Raw genomic sequence first — 18,461 nt, 5'->3', positions numbered from 1 at the left:
AGCTGTTCCTGAGCTTTCTCCTTTCCTGGCCTGTCTGTGCTAGGTCACCACATTAGCTCAGCGGGATGCAGAGCTGTAAGTTGTGAAATAGGCTGCTGCTGTTGTTGAATGGCTTGAAACACGATGTGCTGTCATAAAACATCCCGGAGCTCCACAACTGGGTGCTGGCAGGCCTGGGCAGACCCAGGCATTTCCTGTGGTGAGCGTCAAACACTGCAACGGTCTCCCACAGGAGATGCCGAGTTCTCTGCTCTCGATTTCTGTGCCCAAAATGGAGCACATCCTTCAAGTGCCACCTAAATTAATGGGCTCTTTATAGGGGTAATTTGGTATATTTTAATGAGCTAGGATATTATATAACTTAATTATAATATTATATCTATAATAACATATATATATTATAATGACCTAGACTAGGCATAATGAGCTCTGGTGGCTTCTGGTTTTAATACTGTATTCACCTCTTAAAAGTGACAGAAACAACACAAGAGAAAATTGCTCTGTTGCAATGAAATAGGCAGTCGGGGGGGAGGTTCTCTGTAGAAGCCCTTTAGTGCATCTATCACACTTAAAACGGACAGCTACCATAAAACAAGACGTTTAATTTTCTCTGGTTCATGCTGTATTTCAGGTGTAATGTCGCTTAACCTGCTGTAGCACAGCAAAATGTGTTTCTGCCTTCTCCCAGCTGTAATTGGTGTATTCTTCGTTATTAGAGGTTGTTCCTTGAAGACTGGAGCTGTTGGGAACTGTAGGTGGAACCACTGTAGGTGTCTATGGTGCCTAATATACTACAGTTGACATCAAAAATTGTTTCCTAGCAGGTTCAGGGACTTACATAAATACCAATACATGGCACACACATACTGACTTCCATTCTCAGGGAATGACAATTAACCAAAACACTTGCTTACCTAATTTTTTTTTTTTATTTGGAATGCTTTTTGGATTTCTCTTGACCTTTCACCCTGCCTGCCAGTGTCTCTGAATGGTAAGTAGAGACATTCAAAGAGAAAAAGAAAGATGTTAAAATCCAGAGTTTGTCAATTTGAGTATTAGTCTTCGCTCGGTTGTGTAGTTAATAGAGAGCTCTAAATGAGGTCAAAGAATTTTTATATTTCTTGTGAAGTCACAAGTTCAAAATCTTCGCTTGTGCTACTTATAAAACCAAATAATAAATTTGTTTAAATATTATTATATTGTAAAAGAACCAGTATTCCCAAATAACCCTGCTTCTGAGGTCAACAGCTAGGGAGCAGCTTTGGGAAAGAAGAGCTCTGCAATATGGCCTGTATAACCTGTAGCAACTTCTGAAGCAGATGTTAAAGCTAAGGTCTCATTCAGACCTCAGCCTCAACCATGATGAAATTGCATGAGAAGACAATCGATGTAATTGTAGATAGGCCTTAAAACAAAAGAGGGAAAAGAAAAAGACAGTGGAATGCTACAAGTTCATTAAAATCTCCACGAATCTGATGATAATGAAAGATTTACTGCAGGCAAGTAGGGAAACCTTTCCACCTTTTTTTCAGGGTGCTTCTAACAGGCTTCAGCACGGATTTCCAGTGCGGCGTGAAGGAATAAAGAAATCAGGCATGACCAAGGTGCTCAGCTAGGCGAGGATCCTTGCGGAGCTTCTCTTCAAGAGCAAGGTATTTCTGCGGTGCCGTCTGCTTTTCCCTAGAACAAGGAGGATGATATTGGAAGAAAACTGCAGTGGGACATGGAGTAGAATATTTTACAGAACAGCTTCAGTGCCAAGTTTCTGGGTGGCTGATTTGTAGACCTGCCTTGGGCACTGTACTCAGGTAGTCATTCCCAATACCTGTTGAGCCTTAGCGCTAGAATGTGGATCTGGAACGCGGTTTCAGAGCAATGGGCAAGGAAGTCATCCTCCTCCTCTGCGCTGAGCTGATTCTGGTTTTCCTGAAACCATCGGTCCTTCTTCTGCAGCTCTTCCACAGCCTGTTAGGGGAGCGAGCAACCAGAAGTCAAGGTAATAGGAGAGGAGAGCGAGGAGCATAGGCACACAAAAGTGCAGCTCAAAGTTCAGGGAGCTGAGATAAAGGAAACCACAAATCGGAGCTGGTTTATTTTCATGGAAAGCAGTAAGTTTGAGATGAGGTCTCACAGAACAAGAAAACAAGGTGAATCAAAACATGTGGAACAGCGAGAGGCAGCAAAACCTGAATGCGTTGCCTCACTGTAGTCAAGAAGCACTGGAGAACCAAATCAGCTCTTATTGAGACAGGGACTAAATTTCACCCTGGAGCTATTTTGTTCTTTGATCTCACATGCTAATGACAACAAAAAAATATACAGGCGTATTTATGGCTCTCTTAAAGTAATCAAAGGAGGTTTGTTTCTTGCCTGCTGTCACAGTGAGATGTGTGTTACCCTCCTGCCAGTGCAGGAGACTCCAGTAACACATCCTGGAGTCAGGCTGGGAATACCTTTTCAAAGCGAGCCTGGATGATGTTAGCTTTATTAACCAGACGATGCTTAAAATCAGTCAGGCAGTCATCTCTGATGCGCAGGACCTGCCCCTTGGTCATTTTATCTCTCTGGCCAACTTGAATAAGAAAAGGTGCCAGGTAATCCAGATCCTGTTCCTCTTGTCCCTGGAGCTCATCCTCCGTTGTGTTCTTCTGGAGGGGAAAGAACAGAAAGAGTCATTTTCCCATTTACCTGTTTCCCCAAACACCATGTGATAAGGCAAAATAAAAGCAAAGGCCAAAACTCCTCCCCCCAAGGAGAAAATAATGTTTCTTTTTCCTATAGTTTGATCAAAACTACTGCTTTGCATTACCTTTGTATACCAACACTTTCCCAATGCTGTTTTTATTCTGTAGTTTATTTTCTATCAGCCTTTCTAACAGCTCTTCTAATTTCCTTGATTGTAGAAACGTCTCTTAAAATATGTTATCCACTGAGGTGCAAGAAGGGCTCTACAAAATGCATTTATATTTGGACAGGAAGAGATTCGGACAGGGTATTTTGAGTGATACCAGCTTGTAGGCTGGCAAATAGCTGGTTCTTGGATCTTTCCCCTATTTATGTTTCACGCCAGAAGTCTGGCATGCAAAACCTAATATCTTTTATAACCTCTCTATTCAGGAAAGCTCAGTCTAAAAACCATTCACAACAAGCATCTTGGAGATCTTAAAAAATTGCAAGTAATTATTCTCGAATCTTTTCATATTTGCCCAGAACATTCATAAAGTATTAACTCCTCAGCAGAAATCCTAGAACAAAATTGTCTTTGCAAGTAGTAATGACAACCAAGAAAACAACTGACTCCTATCACACAAAGAAGTGCATATTTGCCTAACAAAATGAGCCCCGGCTAGAAAGATGCAGCTTGGGAACCATTATCATACTCCCCCCATAATCCCTATTATCAACTAATCCTTGTTAATTATTTTCTTTAGTAACTAAACAAAATAAAACAATAATCTTTCTCAGTGATGCAATTTTTTCCAGAAGGTCAGAACGTCATAGCACGATCATGTTATATTTTCATGGGAAGTCAGTTGAAGCTGTGCTGACTTAGACCTGCTAGGGATTTGGTCCAGTATATTTTAATGATACTAAAAGCACTTCAGAGAGAATTCCTCAGACAAAAAAAACCTTACTCTGGATTTCTTTGTGTACATGTAATAAATACTGGGATTAGTGCTACCTACCATGGCTTCATACTGTTGTCTTCTCTTTTCATTCCTCTCTGTATTATAAATTGAAACTGACAATTTAATGGCGGCTTCTTCATTTTCACGGATCTTCAAAATATTTAACATCTTCCAAAAAAATCAGAAGACAGACCCCTCAGCTTTCCCACAAAATAACACTACTTTTACATGCTTGACCTGCTAACAGAGCAGATGCTGCGTACAAGAACTGTAGCATAAGGTTAAATACAGAAGATCTATACGAGTATGTTCATATCCTGCTCATAGATCAAGCCGACAGTGGTCTTATTTTTAGATTGCTGCTTTGTATGAAATTGTTGAACACAATTATTGATATTATCTGTAAAGAAGGCTCTTCTGGAGTCATTGTCTTGCCACTACTTTTGAAACTGCACTTTGTCTTAGCAGCATATACAGCACAAGCAATGTGAATATTTTGTCTGCTAACACATGAAGACTGAGAAATTTGGCAAGGTAGTTCATGAGGTCACAGTGAGCTAGCTTCAAATTTCTGAAAAAAAAAATTGATTTTGGCAATCTTGTTCTTAATTATTACTAGTATTCTGTGCTAATACAGTTAAGCATTCCCCCTCCAGCTCCTTTAGGGGCTCTTCTTCCTCACAAAAACATTAAAAAAAGAAAATCCAATAGCTTTGCCTCCATCTGCTAGAATGGTTGTATTTATCATGAAGTAATTACAAAGACTTCTGAGAACATGGATTTGTTATACCAGTCACAGTGTGATTAGCAGTACAAGGAACGTATTTTATGAAGTATTTCCCTACAGTTGCTCCCACAAAAAGTCACTTCAATATTTCAGATAGGACTTCCTGGAAATGCCTAGCAACCAGATACAACATTACCTACAATATGCTTTCTTTTTCATCTCATTCCCAGGAAAAAGGCAGATATGTCTCCAGATACTCCAATTCATATGCTGTCATTTGCTCTCTGAAACCATCTTCCTCCCAGAGAATGAAGAGTAAGAGCAGGAGCTGCAAAGTGCGTGACTCCCCATCTTTAAGCTACATCTTTCCTCAATAACGGCTGGGTGGCAAGCTTGATAATTCAGCATGGAGACCAGCTTTGCGACACCAGAGTTTTATTTTTATCACTGTTTATGCTGAGGATGCTTTGGCAACCCGTCAGCTGAAAACCGTTTCCATGCCTGACCAACTTTGACACAGTGTGGACACCTCCCCGTTACCTCTGCTTCAGATTGACGGACTTGTTGCTTCAGCTGCTTCTCTTCCTCTGTTAGCTCCTGCAACAATTGGTACAGATGGAGCAGCTTCTTGTCTTTCTCAGGGAACCCCGCCTGGAAGCAGATAAGCTAGTGAAAGACAGCAGCGTGCTCTGGGTGCATGGGACCAGGTACTCTGCTAACAGAAACCGGGACAATTCTGCTGTAGTCAACATAGGGACACTGATTTCCACCACTGAAGCATCTAACCCATGGTCAACAGTTTATTAGACTTCATTTCAATTTGGAATCCATCAGTAATGTGAGCCAGATGGCACATCTTGCACTTTGCTGATGCTGCTGTTATTCGGTTGGAATCAGTTTTGCAGGGTTAGAGATGAAAGGATGGCACTGCAGCGATTGCCTTCTGTGTATTCTCCCCAATGGGAAATAGAAACTTTTAAAACACTTGCATAACATAAAAAAAAATTCCTGTATTTGTAATCGCTCTTTGTTTTTCCTTCCTTTACAGGAAAAACTGTCATAAAAACTGCTGTAATTATGCAGCATCACTGCCGAATTTACCGGCAGATTTCTGCTCCTGATTGCTCACTACAAGACAGACATCCAGGTGCTGGAGCATGTTCAGAGAAGGGCAATGAAGCTGGTAAGGGGTCTGGAGCACAAGTCTGATGAGGAACAGCTGAGGGAACTGGGGGTGTTCAGTCTGGAGAAGAGGAAGCTGAGGGGAGACCTCATCGCTCTCTACAACTACCTGAAAGGGGGTTTGTCGCGAGGTGGGGGTTGGTCTCTTTTCCCAAGTAACTAGCGATAAGTAGGACAACAGGAAACAGCCTCAAGTTGCGCTAGGGGAGGTTTAGATTGGATATTAGGAAAAATTTCTTTACCGAAAGGGTTGTCAAGCACTGGAACAGGCCGCCCAGTGAGTTGAGTCACCATCCCTGAAGGTATTTAAGACATGTGTAGATGTGGTGCTCAGCGACATGGTTTAGTGGTGGATGTGGCAGTGTTAGGTGGGACTTGATCTTAGAGGTCTTTTCCAACCTAAATGATTCTATGATTAGAGACTCACATCAATGTTAGTGGAGTGACACCCCTCCCTCCCCGAATGAGAGAATTTGGCTTAATGACAGCACTTCACTTTTTTTGGAATATCTTTTATTTAAGGTTATCTATCTATCAGCAATGCATTAAGCCTCAGCATCTTGCTCTACATCTGCAAGGTAAACTCTGGGAGATTTAAGTAATGATGTGACCCAAGAAGTCCTTGGCAGAATTTGAGCTAGAACCCAGGATGCAAGCTTCTGCTTCTCTGCTGTAGTCTCTTCTTCAAGAAAGAACAGCAGAGGAAATTTCAGCTTCCCTGCCATGAATCCATAGGACTGAGCCCAACAGCTCCTGACCCTGATCATCTTGTGAGATCCCAGTGGTTGTGTCTATGCTGCCTGATGACCAGGTCTGGGAAGATGACTTCAGGCATGGCTAGAGCAAGCCTTCCATGCTACACTATGTCCTACACGTCCAGTCGCTTCCAGCATGGGAGTGCACCTCCAGGGGCTTTTGTATTGTCAGCCTGGAGGCTGTCTATGAGGAAGGGGTGCAGAGGGGCAGCATGGAATATGTCATGCTTGTAGTTCTTCCACTGACATTTTACCTTCCTTTTGCATCTTGTGATGTAGAAAAACGTCAAGATATCACAGAATCACAGAATCATTAAGGTTGAAAAAGATCATCAAGTCCAACCATCAACCCAACACCACCATGCCCACTAAACCATATCCTGAAGTGCCACGTCCACATGTTTTTTGGATACTTCCAGTGATGGTGATTCCACCACCTCCCTGGGCAGCCAGTTCCAATGTTTGACCACTCTAGTAAAGAAATTTTCCTAATATCCAGCCTAAACCTCCCCTGGCTCAACCTGAGGTCATATATAAATAGTTTTTCTCCATACCTTGTATGTGATGCACATTTCTGGGGTCATGACAATTTCATTTCCTTTCATATCCCTCTCTGTTGCTTTGAAGAAATCCTTCTTAGAGGCAGTAATGTATTTATCCTTGAGGTGATATGTCAGATGGATCATATCCTCTGCGATCAGAAAGGTACGTTCTGCTACATCTTCATCAGCAGGCTTTTCTATGTTTCTGTGAAAACACTCCTTGATTTGCTAATGAGAGGTGAAAAGAAAAAGATGGAAGCAGGTTAGACAACACAGAAAACTGGTAAGATTTGCAGAGTTGGGTAAAAACCCAAGACAAAGATTGGGCTTTTCTGCCTGGACTACAATGGCATCTCTTGGCCCAATATCCTACTGTTCCTTCCTGTGCTGGAGAAAAAAAGCACAAAGCTGCTTAAAGCAATACAGAATTCTCCTGTTTGTGGAGCTGAGTATGCTCTCCAAGCTCAAAGTTAGCATAGAATGCATCCCTGCCTTGGGGAACTGCAGGAAGCAAGGTATTTTGGAGCACAACGGTTTCCCACATTCCCCAACACAGGGAAGGAAAAAGGAGCATGCTGTGCGCTCGTCCAAAGGCAGGCCACTGCATGGCTCTGTCTTGGCAGGTGAAGTGTGTGAGCCATACTGCCAGATGTCGGATTTCCTCCCTCTTCTGTTCTCCAGTTCAGACCTGACTAGAGGAGGAGGTAGATTACCTGCTTGTAACAAATCAGAGTGATGGGACACTTCATGAGGAACGTAAAATGTTATTAGTATGGGGTCAGAACATGAAATCATTTTACTAGTTTTGACTCTTGTGAAAATTTAATTCCAAAATCATAGTCAAGCTTTTTTTCTTTCCTCTGACACACATTTTCCAAGTCTTAGTTTCCTAGTTTCATTCTAACTGCTCAGTGCAGTTCGTGACAACTGGTCACACTGTAGCTCTCTGTCAGGCAAGCAACTGTGAGACATAGCAGCTGAACAAGGCTTGGATGTCTCATCTGGAGTTTTGCCTCGGCTGTGCCCACTGAAAAGGAACCTAAAGCCCCTAGGCAGTATGTTTTGCATAGTATAAATATCAGTGACAGATATTTTTCTGTTCCTGCCTTGGCCTTACCACTATAGGCCGGGAGTTAGTGTCAGTTCTGGTGCCAGCCAAGTGTATTTTCTTTCCTCTTTTGCCAAACTCCATGTGCCGGACATGCAGGAAGTCATCCCGCCCCGTGAAGTACTCTGTCATCTCGTTAGCATTTTCAACACATTTCTGGAGGCCATCGACTCGTGCCTCACTGTAAAACTCCACTGTACGTTCAGTCTCTGGTTCCAGCGACGTATAGGTATGAGCTAAGGGTATAAGAGAGATTGCACATGTTTTCAGAGTTAGCAACCATAATACGGTGAGCACAAGTGTATCCAGAGGAAGTCTCATTTTCTTCGGCAGCCAATAAATCAAATGCACGTCAGAGTGTAAGAAGGGGGATGCTATCTCCTCATTGCTGTGTACCAATATGCCACGGCCTAAGGATAGCAGGACAGTTTTGCAGGGCCACTGCCTTCCTTACACAGTAAGGCAGTAGTGAGGGGGGCCCGGATCCTGCTTTTCCCAAACCAGGAATGGGTGCAGCCTCTTGGGGTGACATGCTGCTTTAGCAACAGATCTGATGCAGGACTTTCTCGCTCCCAGCTGCACAACACCAAGAGACTGAACATAATCCCAAGGAGAAAGTTTCTACTTCTATCAATCACCTCTCTATTGGTAAAAGTAAATTATATCACTCTATATATGTGATAGGCACATATTTTTCTTCTGTTATGCTGGGGGGGAGCACTGTCCAGGACTGGAAGCCAACAACCCAATTCTCTACTCTCCACTGGAGATCATATTATTTATCTAGGCAATTTGCTCCAGGAGTTTGCAGCCCCCCCAACTTTGGGCTTTTGTCACTGCTAGAAGGGATTCACAGAAAGTCCTATCAGCTGCAGTAGCTGCCCAGATGAGCTGCAATACCTTTAAGACCGAGGAGGTGTCCTGGGCTGAAGTACTCTGTGGTCAGCTGTGTTTGTTTATTCACTTCTCTCATATCCAGCATGTCTTCTCGGTTTTTGAACCACTCCCTCACCTCCACTGCTTCAGTACCTGGCAGGAGACAAACCGTTTCACAACCTTAAGTCACTCTGTTGGAGGTGGCAAGATGAATATGATGAGTTCTCAGTGTCTGCACAAGCACCCTGTGCTTCTGATACAGCCACAGCAGACATATAGTCACTGGAATTGGCCCTGTCCATGCACCCGGGCATTTTGTAGATGAATCCTAATCTATGTTTGAGTAGATGAATTGCACCTTAGAGGGTCTATTCCTCTCCATCAACAAGAACTAAAGTAATCAGCTCAGGGGGAGAAGGTGGCACGGCAGATGGCTACAGTTAGGCAAGAGAAATTCCATCCCAAATACTTGATAGTATATCAAGTATTGATATATGATAGTATATACTATCATATATCAATATGATAGTATTCAGGAGTGAAGGGAAATGAAACAGGGGCATTACACTATCCAAGAGGGCTGAGGACAGGACACTGTATGTCCAGTTAGGAATCTGCACAGTTTCTTGGACCAGCTGTTGAAGAAGGATGCTTTGGAGTACAGAAATATCCACAAGTCCATAGCTGCCCCTTTCTATGGCTCCTGTCGACACCAACGGGAACAGTGATACTACTGGGGCAGTTCAAACCAGCCTTCCATTTCTCTGAAGACTGAAAATCCAAGCAGCTGACTTGCTACACTGAACAGCCTCACCGTTGGGGTGTAAAACGGATTCAAACTCTAGCAAGAACTCCTAGTAATCCTGGAAAGTTCTGGGGCTTGACAGACAGTGAGCACGATGAAGCGTTTGAAGGTGTGGTAGACAAGTCCCCCTCGAATGTGCAAAGAGGATGAGAAGCACAAGAGAGACTCTGGCAGAAAGGGGACCCAGGTCCCCCTTCCCATCAGCACAGCCCAGGCTGTGTTTGCTCAGCGCATCGAGTGTGTTCACCCATCCCTCTTACAGTCTAAGTCTGCGTAGACAGTGAGGCGTTTCACCAGCCCATTTCCATTCAGGTACGGTGCCCATTTCTCCAGTTTTGCTTTCTTGTACAGGATCACCTTCCTCCCCTGGGAACAGCGCGTCTCAAACTCTGCAGTGGGCAAGAGAGGTGTCAGAAAAATTGACTCCCTTATACTCAGCCCCAGGAAAAAGAATTCAAGAGGGAGAAAACCATGGTCTAAGGGAAACCACACATTTATTGACTGCGTTCAGCTGCCAGTAAAGGTGTTCAGACCCTGCCTGTTGTGTTTTAACATTACAGTAGTATAATAAGTCTTTTCTCTCCCAAAGCACATATTTGATAATGCAGGGCCAGTCTCTTGTGCACAGTGTTAACAGAAAGTCCATTCCAGGCAAAATCATTCAGCTAGCAGGAAGACACAGTGTGTGTGTGTTGTCTGCAGGGTAGGCATTCAAACCAACAGCTATTGCTGCCTTCATCTACTGCACTTCGCTGCTGTACCTTACTGATCCTGAAGGGAGAACTCTTGAGTGAGACAAACAAACGTCCCAAATCCACTAAAAGGTTAGCTGGGGGGCAAGCAAAAGGCCAAGGAAGGATACCTACCTCTGGGAGATATCTGAATTGGGGCTACCCACGATGGTGGCATGTGAAAACCCATGTCTTCCTCCTCCTTTTCCTGCTGAAACAGAAGCAGAGATTTGCATTTTTGGCAGCTTCTCTTGCTGTGCCAGGAGGCATTTTGGGTCTAGAGAATGCTGTTGCAGCGACCAGAGCTCAGCTCGTGCGACGCTGCACTGGTCCTGGGGAATACAGTGGCACAGTTACGAGAGCTGTGTCAGTCACGCACAGCCTGAGGACAGAGGCGAGCAGCACACTGCAGTTTACGTGGAAGGAGGGCTCTACTGCATCCCCACACTCTCACTAGCACATCCCTACTCAAGCCTAATGAAATGATCTTCTCCTGGCTAACGCTCAGGCTGGACAGGGGAATGAATGTGACAATCGTCATTCAAACTAATGACCAGCTTATTTTATCTACAGAAGGCGCTTGGCTCCCTAGCTATGGGCACAGGCTGAGAAGAGCAGATAACAGGAGGGAACGTACCGTTATTGGCATTCCTCTGTCCTGCTGTGCTGGTGCAATGCCTGCTTTATCATGCTGTGTTCTCCCACCAGGACAACATACCATTGTTTGCTTCCAGGACACAGCATTTTTTTGGTGTATTACAGTATATACATTATTTCTACATTTGGTTAGCAACTCTACCTAGCAGCAAGGAGAGCAGGGTGCTGACCAGCAGAGAAAGAGTGTCCAGGAAAATTTCAGTTTGGATTTTATTTTTTAAAATTAGTTCATCCCAAAAGTCAATGCACTGCAGGCCTACAGAGATCCCTAGCCACTTAGGACACCAGAAGCGCCACTTGGGGTCCTGCTTCAAAAAGCATCAGAACTATTCAAGACTGAGAAGGAATCCAAAGGGCCAAGCAAAACCTAGCTACAGCAATAGAGGTCTGACCTGGAGAGGGCAGCAGGCAGGCAGACATGTGCGGGTCTACGAACACACCAGTTCCATACAGCATCCCCACTGCGCAAGAGCCATGATTTGGGTCACTCACCACATCGTCCATGTCCCTGTCAGAGAACTCCTTTTCCTCCTCAGCATCTGAGAGCAGCTGAAGAGGCTTGTTGCTCTCCAAAAGCATAATTTCCCAGCGGATAGCGTCACTCAAGTCAAAGGTGAGATCCTAGGCCATATAGAAGAAAAGCACTAAACTACAGGGCAGTCTCAAGGGTCTGATGCTAAACTGAACACAGCTCCTGGATGTCTGCAGTGCTCTGGACCTGGCTGGGTGTCAGGGAGTTAAAGGACTCTAGACAGAGTCTGGGTCTGTATGAGATGGGCTCATCAGACCCTTGGCTGGCTGGTGGCATCCCCAAAGACGGCCCCTGTGCCTAGAGGGCTGCAGACCCCCTTCCTTGTGGTGCCTCTGCCGCAGATGAGGAAGTTGCTGAAAATCCTTCTGCCTCCTTGCTGGGGGCATGCATGGCCCCAGGGTCATTCACATGGGCCTAAAGTTGCTCTAACTCAGACCCTTGCCTCCCAGACTTTGTACCAGCTTGGGGACTAGCTGAGGTGTGGGAAGAGCCTAATCAAGATCTTTCCTGCCTTGAGCCATGCTTGACAGGCTCAAAACATCCTCCACTTTAAAAGTTGTTGTTTGAGAGAATGGGTGTCCAGCCAGTCTTAGAAGCTGACATTCTAGCACTGTAGGGGTTAAACAGGTGTGATCCACATTTGCTAGCTCAGGGTCTGGGATGTCCCAGAGTAGCTCCAGAGTCTATGTAATCAGAGCAACATGATCAGAGCCAACACAGGGAGTGGTAAGTGGAAACTGGGCTCACCACTGGTCTTAGACTTCCCCAGGGCTCAGCTTAGCCCAGCTGTCCCTCCCAGGCACGGGGGTGCTTAAGGGCTCATTACCTTGCAGCCATTCCAGCAGTCCTGCATGTTCACCCAGTAGTTCCTGTGGTTCCAGACACTCTCGATCCCAAGGAAGTGCTCATCTGTGGTGCTGTGGCTATTTCCCGTGAAGGGGTTGATGAAGAAGGTCTCAGGAACCTCTCTCTTCCCAGACAGAACCAAAACCCATGCATGCACCCGTAAGCCATACAAAGGGTTACGCTTGGGCTTTTCCACTTCCTGTAGCACAGAGGACAGAGCAGTAATTACTGCTGTTTTATTGCCACTTTAGTCCAACCCAACAACAATCTTATTCTCTCCTCTGCCCACTTCTAAAGATCTCCAGGCCCTTAACACTCTTCAGAAGAGTGATGTAGTACCTAGCTCAGTACATATTCTTGTGTCAGCACATACTGTATTCCCAGAGGCCAAGTGCTCAAGGCCACAGTCAGGGCTGCGTCGTACTTCATGGCAGAGGGTGGTGACCTCCTTTCTTTGGTCAGCCATTACCTGCATCTCAGCTCTTGCTCCTGGAGTTTACAATGAGGTGGACCTCGCTAACTCACCGTGACCTTCTCCTCTTCTCTTTCCTTGTTCTTTTGAGCAGCTTCAGTTTCTGCTTTTGTCTTGGCCTCCTGCTGAAGCTCAAACTTGCTCTGCAGGTCTGGTGGAGGCTTAACTCTATACTTGTTGGACTTCTTTGTCTCCTCTTTTGGTACCTGCCTCTGCAAGAGCAGGGTATTGCTGTGAAACCCAGCAGAGATCAAGAGAAGGGAGAAAATGTGGGACTTACAGGTACCTCCCAGTTCCCAACCCTTGGCAGTTTGCCATATTGGACCTGGTGAGCAGGAATTTAGTGAAGCCAAAGAGGCCTCTTAAATAACTGTGGAAAATCACTCAAAAGATCCCGCTGGTGACATCCCTGCTTGGTACAGACTGAAACCCAGTGTGGTCCTGAAGCTGTTCCCCCTAGCTCAACTCTGGAGCTCACTGGAAATGAACAGGCTGAGCATGCATGCTAGGCTCCTCCCTGCCCGCTCCCTGCAGGTCTCACCTCCTGTGGCTTCCTGAGCAGTGGGCATAGCTCCAGAGTCTCATTCAGGGTGCACATCTCGTGGGTGGCATACCCATGCACGCAGTAGGCATCATACCCGGCCCCGATCAGCATGGAGCACAGCAGCACACTGAAGTCAAAGCAGTTCCCTCGCTGGTATTTCAGGATGGTGGTTGGGGAATAGAGTGAACTGGGCTTGACAGAGAGAGATGCATGATCTCAGCGCTTGTCTTGCGATGCTGAAACATGCACCAGGCAGAGAGCAGGAGAGAGAGCGAGCATTGCCCAGATCCCTGGACTCTGCACCCATAGGGAATCTGTTACCTGAAATTCTTGCATAAGCCACAGACCCCAAAAGTCCCCTCCAAAGTGATCTGGGGAAATTCTGACCCCAAATCTGGTGACAAATTTAACCATAGGGAGAGATGGGCCTGACAAGCTTGTCAAACTGCTGAAAACCTAATGCTAACCACAACTCTGGAGTGAGGCTTACCTCCATCTCTAGCTGGTCTGTCTGCAGTGTTTCAAAACAAGAGACCCAGCAACTGAATTATAGTTCAAAGGAGGGAACATATTCCCTTCTGGCCCTCACCAGTGACCAAACAAAGGGATCAATAGGCACATACTGCATATAGAGAGGTTCTACATAGACAGTCTGCACCCAGATGTCAGACATCACCTTAGGCGATCAAAGCAGTCTCCATTTGCTAAATGGAGATACATTCTTTGTGCTCACAAAGTGCCAGAGTTCCCCTTGAGACCCTAGGACACCCTTGGGGAGCATGGAGCCAGATTGTTTGGGGCACTCTGCAGGGCATCAGCAGTCCGTGTTAGCAAAGAGTGTGCTCCCTTTGCCTTAGCTGATTCACACTAGTCAAGAACTTGCCCCAAATCTGACATCATCGCGCCTTGCCAGTCTAGAAATCTCCCTTCAGCCACCCCAAAATATCCCCAAAATTGGGATAGAAATGCCTAAAGCCCTTAAGAACGGGTCACTGAGGTCAAGCATCATCCCCTGCGCTTTATATGCTCCTTTGTTCCAAGGACTCTTGGTCTTTGGAAGGGAAGCTTGCAACACACAGCAGACCAGCTGGTCATCTGGTGTGACTGACAGTAGGGTCAGGCCCAGTCTTGTAGAAATGGTGCTTAATTGCTTGACACCGTATATGTACTAGCATTACGGGTCTAAACAGAGTGCACAGGCCCTGGGAAAACTGGGGTGTTGCCTAAGTAATGAGGGGATGGTGGAGGGGTCAAAGAGCCACTGGGGCTTCCGCATTGTGTCCTGCTGAGAGGCCCTTCTGTCACCTCCGTTATGGGGCTGTTTCTGATGGGACTGCAGCCCCTTTCTTACCGGTGTGATAGGGGACTTGAGGGGCTCCATGGTGAGGTAATCAGAGACGAAGCTGGCACAGCCATCCCAGTGGTACAGCTCTGTATAAGGCAGCAGAGTTGGCCTCACCGTTGTGCTCACAAACTTCTGTAGGGCAACAAGAGGACTTTGGTTAGCCAACAGATGCCTGGCAGAGTCTCCTGTCCAAAGCCATCCTCAGACCACCCCTGGATGTTGCAGCTCGCGTTCAGAAACTCCCTAGAGCAGTGTCAGTGTCAGTGAACAGTGTCAGTAACCCTCCTCACCTGTTCTGAGATGGAAATTGCACAGGGCTGAGAGGCTGTCTGCTTGTCTGTGGCTAAAACTTCAAGCTCATCTCAGACACATTACAGATGCAAGCCAGTTCTTCTCTTAGTTTTCAAGCAAGACAAATAACTACTGCCCTTCCCAGCTTTTACATCCTCTAGCATTCTCTGTCTTGCATGTTAATGATATAATAAATGTTGGGGAAAGCTGGTCCAAAGTAGCAATTCCAGATGCCTAGGGGAGCATCATGTCCCAAACTAGACAACCATTGTGCAGCTTGGGCCCAGTTCTAAACAAAACCAGACCACAAACTTCCATATTTACTTCCTTCCCTGTAACTTCTGAGAAGTTCAGAATAAGACCTAACTCTGGATCCAGACTCCGTATCTGTGACTGAGCCTGAGCCTTATCTATTTCATGTGTTACTTTTACTTTCCTTTATGTTTATGTGGTCTTTCCTGTGTCCTAAGTGTCATGCTGCAGGGCTGCAAGCTGCCTGCAGCCTACGTGGCACTACCACCGTGTGCGTGGTACAACATGCTTGTGGATTTGGACAGCAGGGTGTTCCTGGGATGCTGTGTGCCCGCTCAGGGTGCTGTGGGCACAGCAAGCGGGTTCCCATTCCCTTGGGCCAGCAGGGAAGGCAGGAAGGGCTGCTGTCCTTCGCCAGCATTCAGCATTACGGAAGCCGAGTGCCCCCCTGCGCTGTGGCCCAGCACCACCCCACCCCGTACCTCCACTCCACACTCGTTGACCGGGTGGAGGAAGAGCGGCTTGCGGTCAGGGCAGAGGTGAGTGTACTGTTGGAGGAAATGGTCAGCGACGTGCAGCAGCTTCTTTTCCTTCAGCGAATTTGTCTTGTACGAGGATGGTAACTGGGACGTGTCAATGGAGCTCCAGTCAAAATCACTTCCAGGGCAGGAGGAGGCAGAGAGACACAGTTAATAAGCTGGGAGCAATTTGGGCAAGATGACCTGCTATCAAAACATGGCAAGGGCTCCCTGTTTCCCAGGGGCAAAATGGGGATCATATCAAAGGACATGATTTTGACATAGTCAAGCTTCTCTGGAGTGATGGCAAGCTGACACATACCCAGAGGTTCAGGAGGTCTTTATATAGTGTCATGATACGAATGCGAATGAATGTACAATGAAGTGAGTTGTCTTACTCATACGTGCCCACTCTTGGATAAACACACCAGGCACGTGAAACTCGCTCACTCCACTCCCTGTGCAAGGGGACCACACGTGCCATCCACACGTGTGCAATCTCCCCCTGGAGCCCAAAGAGACCGTCTCTGCTCATCCCAGTAACTGACAGACACACGTCACTTACAGCACACCGCTTGGGACGTAGACTTGCTCCGTGGACCCCTTCGTCTCCATGTCCTGGGGGGTTTCATCGATCTCCAAAGCCTTCAGCTCTTCTCTTTGCTCATCTTCCTCCTTCTCCTCCAAGACCTCCATTCTGCCTCCTCCTGGGCACTACAGAAATGCACGGACCAGGGTGAATTCAGGGGTGGGACCCAGGTATACGGCTACACAGAAACACTCGCAATCTGGCCACAGCGATTTAGCGCATCAGCATGGCTGAGACAGCCAGCAGTATGGCGGTAAAGGGTGAGCACTGAATCTGAGTTTGGGCTCAAATTCAGCTTGCTAAGTAAGCGGCTGCGTGTTCCTGGATGCCTTGAGGGTGGGGGAGATGGCAGAACTGGGGGAGCCTGGCTCAGCAGGGCACAGCACATCCCCGTGTGCAGTCTTAGATCGTGATGTGTCCCCCGCTTCCCGTGCCCGAGTAAATGCTACGTCCTCCGCCCTGCCTGGGGTGCTGCTGGCTGGAAAGCAGCTCCGGAAAGCTGCTGGGCACCTGCCTACGGCCCACGCCAGGCCTGGGCTGCAGCGAGCCTGGCCGGCCGCTCAGGGGCCTCGAAGGGAGCGGGACGCGTTGCAGCAGCGTCAGCAGCCTCCAAGGACAAAGGGCTGTTTATGTTACTTATTTACATCGCAGGGAAGCTGGGGGCTGCTTGTCTCCCCCTCCCTGCGGTCAGGCTGACCCTGCGAGGAGCAGACAGCGAGAGGGACGCACAGACCTTGCACTCGGGGGGGCAGCGGGACGCGAGTGTCCCTGGACCGAGCACCGCTCCCCGGCCTCGGCACCACCCCGACAGCCTCCGGCCCCCGCCGCCCCACGGCTCTCCAGGGCCGCCAGGCCGCAGCTGCTGCCCCCCGCCCTCCCGCCGCCTTCCCCTGGCCCCGCCGCCGCCTCACCGCTGCTGCCGGGCTCGCGCACCATGGCAACGCCCGGCGCAAGGCGGCACCGCGCCGCGGCGGGGGCCTGCGGCCTCCCCCGGGGCCTCCTCCTGGCGCCCCCTCAGCCCCCCCAGGCCTCCTGCCAGCCGAGCAGGCCGCCGGCCGCCGCGTCCCCCCACTCGCCCTCGGCCGCCCCAGTTCTCCCTGCCTGGAAGCTCCTCACAGCCGTCCGGGGAGAGGGTGCCTTTCCGCTGGCAGCCCCCTCCCTCCAGAAAATTTTTTTGGGGCAAAACGCGGCGGGGGGGAAGCAGCCAAACCCTGCCCGCTAGGACAGCTTTGCCACCAGCCCCTCGGAGACCACAAGGCTGCTCTTAGACTCACAAGTTTCACTCTCTTTAAAAAAGAAAAACGCACCAGAAAAGGCCCCCACCCGCCTTCCTTTTCCTGTGTTGCTTTCTGAGCCCGAGGGCTGCACTGCGGTTGCATCTCTAAGCGAGTCTGTGCAAGCTTCTGTCCCGGTTAATTGCTTTGTAAAATACATAATGGAAAGCAGAGCTTCTCACCCAAAAGCTGGCAGCAGGGGACGGTAGGAGGCCTTTTTTTCTAATTGGTAGTTCGTTAGGCTGTAAGCAGGGTCAGGTGCTAAACACTTTTGTTTTCTGGTTTTCATTGTGGTTAGGAAAAAACCTGGATGGATGGATGTTCACATTTGCTGCTATGTTACGGTGACTGTAGCAATTAAAGCTCTGAGGATGCACAGAATACAGTCAATATATAAGAAGAAGCATCACTTTCAGTGATTACTGCTTGTTTGCAGCTGGTTACTCTTGCCCAAAGCATGGTAGGACCAAGCCCTCATCCCTCCATTTCTCACCAGTGCTTCTCACCAGATCTTAAGATGTCAGAAGTCATTAAAAAAACAGCCAAAGCAAGTGTATGTTGTGGTTGCGAAACCGCCTGTATTCAGTACACGCAGTTATCTGGCCTTCGCGTGTGCTGCTGTGGTATCTGTTGTTATTGCTGCGTCAAAAGCAGGTACCACAAAACCAGTTGGATGCGCAAATCCCCAGATTCCTGGGGATTTTGCAGAAACTCCCCGTCTGAGATCCCGTCGGGGGCCGTGAATTGGGTCAGCGTTCACGAGCCGTCGGCTAATCGGAAGGGTCG

General features: G+C 47.5%; 1 protein-coding gene across 1 annotated transcript; it reads right to left on the bottom strand.

Annotated features, from left to right (window-relative positions):
- Nucleotides 1-1,589: 1,589 nt before the first annotated feature.
- On the bottom strand, nucleotides 1,590-17,337 carry DRC7 (dynein regulatory complex subunit 7; the record flags this gene model as incomplete). Its single annotated transcript, XM_082005630.1, has 18 exons — nucleotides 1,590-1,680; nucleotides 1,826-1,965; nucleotides 2,454-2,648; nucleotides 3,687-3,797; nucleotides 4,897-5,007; nucleotides 6,848-7,063; nucleotides 7,953-8,179; nucleotides 8,844-8,972; nucleotides 9,885-10,013; nucleotides 10,491-10,566; nucleotides 11,505-11,633; nucleotides 12,371-12,589; nucleotides 12,916-13,068; nucleotides 13,404-13,598; nucleotides 14,758-14,883; nucleotides 15,777-15,960; nucleotides 16,378-16,519; nucleotides 17,313-17,337. 18 exons carry the CDS (start codon nucleotides 17,335-17,337, stop codon nucleotides 1,590-1,592), a joined length of 2,598 nt encoding a protein of 865 aa, XP_081861756.1.
- Nucleotides 17,338-18,461: the final 1,124 nt, after the last annotated feature.

The sequence above is a fragment of the Phaethon aethereus genome (assembly GCF_964289735.1).
Source record: "Phaethon aethereus genome assembly, chromosome: 13".
NCBI classification, from domain to species: Eukaryota; Metazoa; Chordata; class Aves; order Phaethontiformes; family Phaethontidae; genus Phaethon; species Phaethon aethereus.
The sequence above is the reverse complement of the archived record's forward strand: the minus strand, read 5'-3'. Positions and strand labels throughout refer to the sequence as shown.